At 35.0% G+C, this 12,184-nt stretch overlaps 1 protein-coding gene across 1 annotated transcript; it reads left to right on the top strand.

Annotated features, from left to right (window-relative positions):
• Positions 1-372: 372 nt before the first annotated feature.
• On the top strand, positions 373-11,653 carry LOC131437004 (proton-coupled amino acid transporter-like protein CG1139). The gene is made up of 8 exons (XM_058606030.1): positions 373-549; positions 609-702; positions 780-851; positions 910-1,060; positions 9,829-9,950; positions 10,221-10,547; positions 10,607-10,819; positions 10,879-11,653. Exons 2-8 carry the CDS (start codon positions 620-622, stop codon positions 11,285-11,287), a joined length of 1,377 nt encoding a protein of 458 aa, XP_058462013.1. The 5' UTR covers positions 373-549; positions 609-619; the 3' UTR covers positions 11,288-11,653.
• The last annotated feature ends 531 nt before the right edge of the window (positions 11,654-12,184 follow it).

Raw genomic sequence — 12,184 nt, 5'->3', positions numbered from 1 at the left:
GAATTTGTCTTCAAATCAAATAGATATAATTGTTGATGTAGAAGGGAGAAATTGGTTCAAAACAATCTTATTCCAGCTGGAAATCCAATTTTAAAATCTACTGACTGTTTTGTTATTTTAAACAAGCTCAATTTCTGTGCGTGTGCCCTTCATGCTTGCTTTCAATTGGTGTATTGGAAAAGTTATTTCTGCTTGTTTGTGACTTGAGCACGTGCACCGATCTCGACGATGGTCTTATCATCGGTAAGATAATGTACAGCTTTTATTGTCGAATAGAGCATTCAACGTCAACCTAATCCAAGTGTCCGCAGCTCACGAAGAAACGAAGCACTTCTATTATTGGTTTCAAGTTTAGTACAATCGTTGAATAGTAGACGAATGGTCGTGTTTATCTTCTCGTGATTCTCGCTAGTGGCATCGTGGTGACTAAATGTTTATTTGCTTAGGATAATAAATATATTTAATAAGAAAGGTAGCTCATCCACAAATAAAGAAATATTGTCTTATCTAGACTGCTTGGCGCCTACATTAACAGTTTCACAACAACGGGTTTGATCGAATACTGCGATGGTCATTAAATTTATTGTTTAATAATATGTAAATTTCAGTGATCACATCTATGACTGATAGCGTGGCATTCCTTTCAATGGATCAACCAGCCGAGCGGAAATTGGAAAGCTTTCAAATAGTGGAAACAAAAATGTGAGTAATCACTAAAATAAGGAGCGGTGTTAATTTCAAGATTCACAAATTGAGAGGACATTTTTGTTCCATTTTAGGGCTGCATATGATTTACCGGAAAATGAAACTTTTAATCCATTCGAGCATCGGCGCATTCGAAAACCTACTTCGTAAGTAAGTACAGTCGAGTGCAACAATTTCAATATGTTTGTTATACTTTTGATATAGTTCTACCGGGACGCTAATCCATCTTATAAAAAGTTCTTTGGGAACTGGAATTTTAGCGATGCCTTTGGCTTTCAAAAATGGAGGACTTATATTTGGTATTCTTGGAACGGCCTTGGTTGCTACTATTTACGCACACTGTGTACACTTACTGGTAAGTGAACATCATTTGAAAAGTATTCATTGCAGAAATAGGCGTTACATCGCATTTGTTAGCGTCAGAGACGAGAAGGTTGAAATTGAGAAATGTCGTTCTAGTACTGGTCGACTTAACTAGCAATACCTCCTGTCATGAAGAGTGAGTGTACAGTAACCGAGGTTTACCGTCGAATAATAGATAACAACTCAACAGTCAGTTTTGCTAGTGCCAATATACTGGAAGTTGAGATAGTATAAACAGATGATCATCAAAATACTGGTATAGCACGTTGGTTTCGAATGTGGTATACTAAGTTAAGTCAGAGTGGTTTGTGTGTACATCGTATGCAAGCTAAAGGAAAGATTGATGATGTAATAGATGAACTAAGAGACAGGTGTGTAGCAGGGCCAGTGAAACATGTCAAACCCGTTAAACCCAAGACGGTAATTTTTCGTGCCGAGGGGAACGACCCACTATTTCGAAGAATTTCGTAATTCTAATGGAAATATTATATAAATAAGACATAAATAGGGTTACCACCTAATTCTCAGTTCCCGTCCGGAGATTTTTTCCTGTGCGGGTAGAGGGGGATTTTTGCTGGGATGTAAAATATACAAACTTTTATTATAGCTGACCAACATATTTTAGTCCTGAATGAATAATGAGTTACTTCATCTCTTTGATTATACTTTGTCCTCATGAAAAAGGTATAATTTCCGATTTTTTTTGCATATAACTCAATTTTTTTTAAATAATTCCAATCGATTTATTCTTAACGGTATTTGGGAGCAGTGCGGTAAACTTTCATTTTCAATCGAATAATATAAAATGAAAATGAAATTTATGGCCGTTGACCGTCAGCGTATCCCTACTAATTCATATGACTTTTGCTGCCATTTTCAAGTGAAGCTCCCAGAATTCATCGTCAGTTGAATAATCGTACCTAGTCATTTGAAGCTTTGCTTGCTCAGTTTCAAGTGCCAAGTAGTATAGCTGCTTCATTGTCTTCGCTCTTGGTAGTAAGCAGATTCGAACGAATTGAATTATAAATGGAGTAAAGTATTAAAAATGAAAACTGAAGGAGGAAACAACTAATTTATGTGTGCTCTGTGATTGATGCTTCAGCTATCTGTTTAGTCTTTCATCTAATATCTTGAAAGAATTCGAATGTTTACATGAACCTCATTTGAAGGCCACTCTAACACTATTGAAAGAGGAATTTTGTTACTTCAAGAGATCAACTGACGGTAATTAAACTGAGCCTCGATTGAAGAGAAACGAGTGATAAACTGAAGTGAAGTTTACTGCAGTGGAGAGATCTTCAATGTGTTCCACAATCAGTTTCAATTGAATTGAATAAAGTTTTACTGCACTGTTTGGGAGTCCTCTCTGTTTCATTTTTATTCTTTTTCTTTTTATACACGGAACGACCGAAATTAGCTCTGCGCCTAATTCGTATTACTGTTTTTGAATTAGATTTTAACAACAAAATTTCCAAAACAACTATGAAATTAGTTAAAATTGAGAATTTACTTTGCTGGAAAAAACTGCGAATGCGTTTAGTTGGCGAATATCCTGGACAAAAACCAGCAATGTTTCAATCCAACACGAAATTCTCATTGACAACTAATTTTGAAATTAAAATCAGAAAATTTATTTCTATTTTTCTATCTCAATCATTACTGAAGGACAGCACAAAGAAAACAAAAATGAAATTGGTTTTATTAACAAGTTTATTGCCAAAAACTCATGAGAAGTATCAAAGCAAAACGATCCATTAAAAAGCTAAAAGGGCAGTCTTGTTGAAACTGCTTGCAAATTGTTTCGATGTTTTTCGCATGTGTTACGATATATCCGTATATAAATTTCTAAATCGATATGTAAAACTGATGTAAACTCTTAGTGGAAAGTGTATTTATTCCGAATTTGTGCGCATTTGGAGCGATTGTGCGATAGTGAATCTCGAATGTTGCACTCTAATTGTATATGTCAAATGATGTTTTTTGTATCTTCCAACCTTCCGGGCTACACCGTCCGGTGTACTACTTGTATTCGGTTTATGTTTTCCGAGTGCTCAAAGTTTTCAGTTAGAGAGTCGATTTCGCGAAGTCGAATGAAGAAAACAGCGATTTAGAAGAAAAATTTTCAAAAAGAAATTGATGTTTTGTTTATGTCTTTTTTTCCAATACATAATCGTATTTATACCTGCCAATATAGAAAAGACAACCGCAATTGAAATTTTTTTCGACAGTAGTGTGCCATCTAGTGGCTAGTAGTCATTACGGTGTTAACGTTTTTTCGGTGACAGAGCGCCATATAGCTGCAAATTGCAGAAACCAATTCAACCATTTATGTTGGTTGAAAACAACGTTTTATTTCTCTAATTCAACTTAAAAATTAGCTGAATGGAAATGAAGTGTGCCTTAGCTAAGAAACGAAAGCACGTTTAATTGGTGAATTCAACTAAAAAAAATCAACAAATATTTTATTATTATTAAGGGAATTAGAATTAAAAAATCTAAATTAGCAAAAGTAAGATTTTTTTAGTTGTCTCAAAAAATAACTAACTAAAATCAGAAAATCAACTAATTTTTTCGCCAAAATGCTGATTTCGGTCTTTCCGTGTAGAAAAAAAAATTAATTACCAATATTATTTGTATATCTGAAATAGTCAAATTGAGTCAATACCAAGAGGGTGACACTCTCGAATTTCAGATTTTTTACGAAATTACGAAATTCCACCGAGATTTTCCCTAATTTGAATGATTGTGAATTTTGGAATTTTCAATTTTTTTGCCGATTGTCAATTTTTTTCATCCATCGATATCAATCCATCCCTCGAAAACAATCTCCGAACGAGAATTGTGAATGAGGTGGTAGCCCTATTAAAGTGCGAATTTCAAGCAGTTTCAAATTTTTCAATCGCACTTATTCAACATTATTATGTATCATTCAACATAGCTGCTGGCATTTCAGTTCAATACTTATTATTCTAACAGTATTTCGACCTGTCCATTTTAGATAGGTCATAGCAGAATTATTCTACACGGAACGACCGAAATTAGCTCTGCGCGTATTCGTATTACTGTATTTGAATTAGTTGATTTTAACAACAAAATTTCCAAAATAACTATGAAATTAGTTAAAATTGAAAATTTACTTTGCTGGAAAAAACTCTTATTTTTAGAGAATTTGTTTAGTTGGCGAATATCCTGGACAAAAACCAGCAATATTTCAATTCAACACGAAATTCTCATTGACAACTAATTTGTTATTAAAATCAGAAAATTTGTTTCTATTTTCTATCACCATCAGTACTGAAGGACAGCACAAATGACACAAAAATGAAATTGGTTTAATTAACAAGTTTATTAGTCAAAAACCCATGAGAAGTGTCAAAGCAAAACAATCCATTAAAAAGCTAAAAAGGACAGTCTTGTTGAAACTGCTTGCAAATTGTTTTGATGTTTTTCGCATGTGATACGATATATCCATATATAAATTTCTGATTCGATTTGTAAAAATGACGTAAACTCTTAGTGGAAAGTGTATTTATTCAGAATTTGTGCGCATTTGAAGCGATTGTGCGAAATAATGTTTTCACGCGGAACAGTGACATGAGTTTCGAATGTTGCACTCTAATTGTATATGTCAAATGATTTTTTTTATATCTTCCAACCTTCCGGGCTATGCCGTCCGGTGTATTACTTGTATTCGGTTTTTGTTTTCCGAGGGCTCAAAATTTGCAGTGAGAGAGTCGATTTCGCGAAGTCTAGTGGAGAAAGCAGCGATTTAGAAGATAAATTTTCAAAAAGAAGTTTATGTTTCGCTTATGTTTTTTTCTCCAATACAACATCGTATTTATACCTGCCAATATAGAAAAGACTACCGCGACTGAAATATTTTTCGGTAGTAGTGTGCCATCTAGTGGCTAGTAGTCATTACGTGTTAACGTTTTTTTCGGTGACAGTGCGCCACATAACTGCAAATTGACGAAGCCAATTCAACCATTCATTCAACTAAAAAAAAGCCATTTCAACAAATATTTTATTATTATTAAGGGAATCAGAAATAAAAAATCTAAATTAGCAAAAGTAAGATTTTTTTAGTTGTCTCAAAAAAAAACTAACTAAAATCAGAAAATCAACTAATTTTTTCGCCAAAATACTGATTTCGATCTTTCCGTGTAGCATCAAATAACGGAGCATCATCTCCCTTGGTCACTACTATCAAATAGTCAAGAAATGATTATGATAAAGTAAAAATGATGATGACGATGATGATGGTCCCACCTTATACCCCTACAAAGGTGTGAGCAGAACGAGTTATCTAAATGATAATTAATATTTTTGCATATATCTTAACCAGTAAACAAAAGAAAACGATCTGATTAATCTAGCAGGTATAGATTCTTCTTCAAAAGAACGACTGACCACAAAACAACATTCAAATATTTCGGATTTACTATCCAGGGCTAATCAAGAAAATTTCCAACCCGGGAAGATCCTTGATCACATCAGGAATCGAACCTGATATCTTAACTAGTATCAGACAGTAATTCACCTGGCCCTTCCCGCCGGACCAGTTCATCGCTACACACATCAGCTACGATGGAGTAAGGAGACTACGGATGAGCAGAGCCAAGCCCAATTCCATTAACAATTGTCGATCCCAATTAGTTTCCCGAATCTATTCCTTAATTTATTAATAAAACCTTGCGATCAAGGTCAAGAGCAAACTTAACACACTGAGGCTCTTCGGCCAGTCCTGTTTGCTTTCCAAATAGTCACTACCTTTTTCGCGCACGAGGCTCAAACGTTTGTAGACTGCTCATTATTTTTTAACTCTCAAACAAACTAAAAATCCATCATCATCATACCAAACATAGTAACTTAATACGTCTCACAATAATATATATAAACAAACAAAAAAATACAATCTTCGTAATACGTAAAAAAATAAAAAATCTAAAATTTTTTAACTAACTAATTAAATATTTGCTTACAAAGCGGACTTTATGTGTGAAATACATTTGAACTCCACCAATGTCGTTGGGCGTTTGATTTCTCTTGGCATCGAATTAAAAAAACTTATTCCCTTGTACAATAATGAGTTTTGCGACCTGGCTAACAAAAAGCTTGGTGTTCTAGCATCAGATGCGTTTCTAGTATTGTACCTATGCAAATCAGTTCCTCTTTCAATTCGATCACACAAATATCGAGGCAGCATGCCATTTAAGATCTTGAAAATAAATACCATGGTTAAGTAGTAAATTCTCTGTTTCACTTAAAGCCATTGAGGTATATCTACTACATTTTAGAATTAATCGCATGATCTTATTTTGCAGTCGCTGTAATCTCAAGATTTGTGTGTTATTAGCAAGAAACAGAATGGATGGGCAAAAATCAATGTGTGGTGGAATGACTGTTTCATACAGTAGAATCTTACTACGGACCGTTAGGTCATTTCTCAAACGACACAATATACCATACTTTTTGGCAATCTTCTTGATGACGTTATTATTATGAGATTTGAATGTTAACTTTTCATCAATTATGACTCCAAGATACTTCATTTCTCTAACGCGATCAATAGTTTCACCATCAATTTGCACATTGGTGTCATGACCGGTGCTAATAGAAGAAATAACCATATATTTAGTTTTCGCGACGTTTAGTTTCAGTTGCTTGAATTTTAACCATCGAACCAGCGAACTTAGATCCTCGTTTAAATGTGCAACAACTTCATTGAAATCTTTAGCCGTTATGAAAAGAACAGTATCGTCTGCAAACAAATTTATATCACAGAAACGTAAGACTCGCTTCATATCATTAATATACATAATAAATAGAATAGGACCTAACACACTTCCCTGAGGCACACTAAGTGAATTACCAAGGGAACTACATCGTTAAAAACAGTCTTTTGAGATCTACCACATAAATAGTTTTCAAACCACTCATGTGCCATTCCCCCGATGCCAAAACGACGCAATGTCTGCAACAATAAAGGTCTTGAAATTGTTTCAAAGGCTCTCTTCAGATCCAAGAACACAGCAAAAATACTCTCTTTGGCTTCGATTTTCTCCTTCCATTTTGCCAATACTAGGTTCAAAACGGTTTCACAAGAGTGACCCTTACGATATCCCGATTGTTCCGGTATTAGCAAACTGTTAGAGTTCAAATAGTTAATCAGCTGATATTTAACAACAAGTTCCAGAATTTTATCCAGCGTGTGCAGCATGTTAATGGGACGGTACTCCTCGGCTTTATCCGTTCCAGTAACCTTGGGGATAGGAACCACCAGAGATTCTTTCCACACTTTTGGCACGTGCTCCGAGTACAACGATTCATTTACCAAATCCAGTAGATGGTGTTCGATAACATGAAAGCAATCCTGTATCACTTTTGAGTTTACGTTATCAATAACAGTCGATTTTTCCAAATGAAAACAAATATTTTTCAATTGTTCAAAAGTGATTGGTTCAAATTCATCAAGTCTACAATAGTTATTCATCGGCTGTGTTATTTCAACAGGTTCACCTACCAATTCAATACTTTGGTTGATCTGTTGAACACTATTTATGAACTGTTTGAACTTTTCAGATATAATTTGTTCTGTGTACTCTTCTATACCGTTAAAAGTTATGGTTTTCGATGCACTATGTGTAGGCTTGATCAACTGTTTGAGAATTTTCCATAACTCTCTGCTGTTTTGTTGATTTGATCGATCTTCCTCTGTATGTATTCATATCTAGTCTTCTTCAGGGCCCGTGAATAAATATTTCGTGCTTGTGTATATCTACTCCAGTGACTATCATTGTTAGTTCTACAGAATCTCTTTTACTGTTTATCCCTCTCACGTTTTAACCGTAAGAGGTCTATTGAGTACCAACTACTCGAGCTGTTCAAAGTAACATACTTTTCAGTTACTAATTCATTAGTACACTTTTTCAATATGTCAGTAAGAATAGATGCTCTGTGATCCAAATTTCCAATCAACTGTGTACAACCCAAACTTCTTGATACAAGTCGAGATTGGGTTTGCTTTGAATAGTTTTTCCAACACTTGATTTTCACCGTATTTTCCACATTTCTAGAGCTACTCGTTACGGAAATTGCAATTGTTTCATGATCTGAAATCTTGCAATCGGATTCCACATTTCAATAAACACCGTCGAAATTGGAAAACACGTGATCTATCAATGTTTTACTGTATCTCGAAATTCTTGTAAATTCATTCACAGTTTGCTTCAAATTGAAGAATTCTACCAACTGTTTCAATTGATTCGAACCTTGATCACTGAGCCAATCAATATTAAAATCTCCAGTAATAACATTTAGTTTACCAAAAATGGGCTAATTCCAATTGAAGAATCCATCCAACTCTTCTGAGATTACTGCGCTGCTCGAGTGGCGAGCTTTGAACTAAGCGATGGTGATAATCGAATGAATCGAAAACTTAACATACAAAAACGTGTGATTATTTGGTAAAAAAATCAATCATTAAAAATTCAGTAACTTCCCGTGGTATGTTTGATGGATATTTATGGGGAAATCGTAAGATGAAATATCAAATTCAAAGAAGTGAGGTTGAGTCCTGTTTTCATATATGGAAAATTCTTTGTTTTTATGGTTGGAATTTGAGATTAATTGATAAATTATGATCAAAGGTTGTTTTACTCGCCTATTTTCTCATGTTTTATCGTCTAAATCAAATCTGTATGTGAACTGAAAATTTCAGCTTTCATCCGAGATTTTCAAGTTTATAGGGCAATTTTGAATCATGATGTGTAAATATTTGTAAAGCCATCTGTGTTCGTTCAAACTCAAGTAAATTGAAAAATTCGTCCAGAAGTTTTCGAAATATATGGGATATATCAAAAGAATCACCATAACATTATCTCGTGGTGATCACAATATATACATAGTACATACATAGTACATAGTACTTTAATACATTTCGGATGTTGGTATTCATTAGTTAATCTAAACACTGTTTTTATCAAGCGATTTGCTATTATAAATTGCATTAAATAAAACACATTTATTTTGTACTTGATCTTATAACTATTTCAGGTTTGTTTGTATCAGTTCATCACTTTTATTCAATATCATATAGTTGGCTATTGGTTGAACTCATGGAAGAGAAAAAAGTCTAACATAAAACAAAATTAAAATTGGCACTCTAATGGACTTAATGAAATGATGAAGAAGTTTCATGTAACCTTTCATTTGAACCTAAGTTTGTGAAAATCGGTTCTATTATTTCTGTGAACATGAAGGGAGTTCTGTTTTAGAGTTTTGGCCACTATTGGATTCCTTTAAAAACGAAGCAATTCAGACTTGTATTTGAATTCGTATGTTTTGTGTATAGAGATTAGAGATTGACATATTCGAGTATCAAAAATGACATATTTTTACAGTTGATCAAACACAAATGTTATGCAATAAGATAAATTTTTAAGTCTTGAAACATGTAAGTTCTTATGTTTAATTGAAGGATGGGTTATGTTTGACACATATTTGAATCATCATTGTAGAATTCAGTCAATTTGACGAATTAAGTTCTTATGAATTGTGTCATATGTGAACTGGCATAAACCGTGAATTTTATAATTTTTGCTGTGTTATTCGAATTTAAGCGATGTTGAATTGTCGTTCACTTCGTCATCACAATAATCATAATCATTCTTGTTTTTACGTTTCCCTAGATTGACTCTAGACATATTTAGTGTCACAATTTTTATTAATTAATAAACGACAATGTTTCGTTTTTTACAGGTTAGTACGTCCCAAAAATCTTGTAAGAAAAATAAAATTCCTTCTCTGGGATTTTCCGAAACGGCAGAAAACGTATGCGCCAATGGACCCCCTGGTGTTCGGAGATTCGCTGGATTCGCCAAGTACCATTCTTTTTCCTATGGTTGCCACCGCGGACGTGTGATTATTGATAATTGAAATCTGATTCTCTGACCTCAACGGTGCGTGAGAGATGCGAATTTGTTTTGTTTTTTTAAGTACGATGCCAATGAGCATGTTGAACAATGTAAAGTGTGATTAGGAGGCTGTTGTTCTATGATAGTCAAACAGCGGGTCCGACAGGTGGCAACCCTACCCTTGCTATAGCCTACTATGATGATTCAAATGGATTCATGGGATCCTTTTTATTCCAGGGCCTATATCGACTACATGCTTCTGATAATGAGTTTTTTCTCTGTGAGCGTATATTTGGTGTTTATCTCAACAACACTGCGCGAAGTCGTAAACTACGAACTACAAATTGACTGGGAAACGCGAACTTACATTCTGATGATGACGGTTGTCGTCGCTCTGATAACCCAGGTTCGTGAACTAAAGTATTTGGTACCATTTTCATTGCTTGCCAATTCTTCGATTCTGGTAGTCTTCATTATCACGTTATACTATATCTTCAAAGAACCGATTACTCTAGGAGATCGAGGTTTCTGGCCCGAATGGTTTAATCTTCCGTCATTTTTCGGGTAACTTTTGCGGTTTTTTGGCTCTAAACATATTTCCTTACCGCTCGTTTTTCTTGCAGGATAGCAGTCTACGCGATCGAAGGCATCGGTATCGTACTGCCAGTGGAAAACAAAATGAAGCACCCGCAGCACTTCTTGCATCCCGTGGGAGTAGTGAACGCAGGAATTTGCTTTATTACACTACTGTATATCGTTACAGGATTTTTCGGCTACGCTCTTTACGGCCCCGATACTAAAGGATCCGTCACTTTGAATCTTCCAAACGAAGAAATGTATGTTAAAGATCATTCGATATATCGAATCCTCTCATCATAACGAATTTCGTTTTCAGCCTAGCCAAGTCAACGCAGTTACTGGCGGCTCTGGCAATTCTACTTACTACCGGTCTGTACTATTATGTCCCGATGGAAATTCTCTGGTTGAAAATAGGGCATAAAATTCCGGCTCGGAAAGAAAATTTGGCACAGATAATCATTCGATTGGGGATCGTAATCGTGATGATGGGATTGGCGTTGACGGTGCCTAAGTTGGAACTGTTCATCGGATTTGTGGGCTCCATTGGATCCGCCACATTGGCCCTACTTACACCGATCACTCTGGATACAATCTTTCGATGGCCGGCTGATTTTGGCTGGATGAAGTGGCGTTTGGTGAAAAATGTGGTTCTTGGTACATTCGGTAGTTTCATTCTGGTCGTGGGGACGTATTTCAGTGTACAGGATATAGTCCAGAATATCTAGTGAACCAGCAAAGCCGGATGTAGTGTGTGTATTTAAGAGCTTTTATTCTGGTACGAAGTAATTTACCGATCAAAATGGTAGGCTATGGTTAAGATTTCTGAAGTGTCCACTAAAGGTTGATGGCACTATTCTCAGTATTTTTATACGATTAAGAAAACGACAACACCCATACGCTTTATTACCTAATGAAGTACATATCGCTATCGTTAGTTAGTTAGCAAATGATTTTCCAATAAAATTATGGCTTGTAAAAACCAGAATACTATACAGAAAAATACTAAACCTACCACGTAACCTTTTTTCTGAACGCTTATAGCTGAGTCATTTTCCGTTAAATTTAAATAATTCAACAATCATTCGACTCATAAATATTTAACTTAAACATGTATTGCAACGTCGTTTTAGTATTTCAATAGTACACATTTGAAAAATCAGTTTGAATTGACCTATGTTTTCACAATCCAATCACAACATGCCATCCGTCCCGGATTTCGTTTTGGGAGGGGCCAGTTAACTTTACCAGTTCCTGAAGCATCTGAAAAAGCGGTCAAAAACATCGGAATGGAACTCGCACCGATTTCTCAGATATTGTTTGGCCTATTTCACGAAGTTACATTGAGATGAAAGATGTTATTTTTTCGTATGACATTTAATTTCATAAAGACACAATTTCTAGGTCCGAAAATACAGGGTGATGAGTGTTGGAAATTCAAAATCGTCATTAGAAGTAACGATTACTAAAACAGATAAATCTTCTCCACTTAGTTCAAAACTGTTGCAACTTCAAGGTCTTGTTAGTTGTTTTTATACTAACTTGGCTTTACCGGTTTTCTATCTTGGAAGTAGCGGCCAAAAAATCCATTTCTTAACATTTACTGTCATGTTAAGAAATACCAG

The sequence above is a fragment of the Malaya genurostris genome, chromosome 3 (assembly GCF_030247185.1).
Source record: "Malaya genurostris strain Urasoe2022 chromosome 3, Malgen_1.1, whole genome shotgun sequence".
Taxonomy (NCBI): Eukaryota; Metazoa; Arthropoda; class Insecta; order Diptera; family Culicidae; genus Malaya; species Malaya genurostris.
This window is presented reverse-complemented; position numbering and strand designations above follow the sequence as displayed.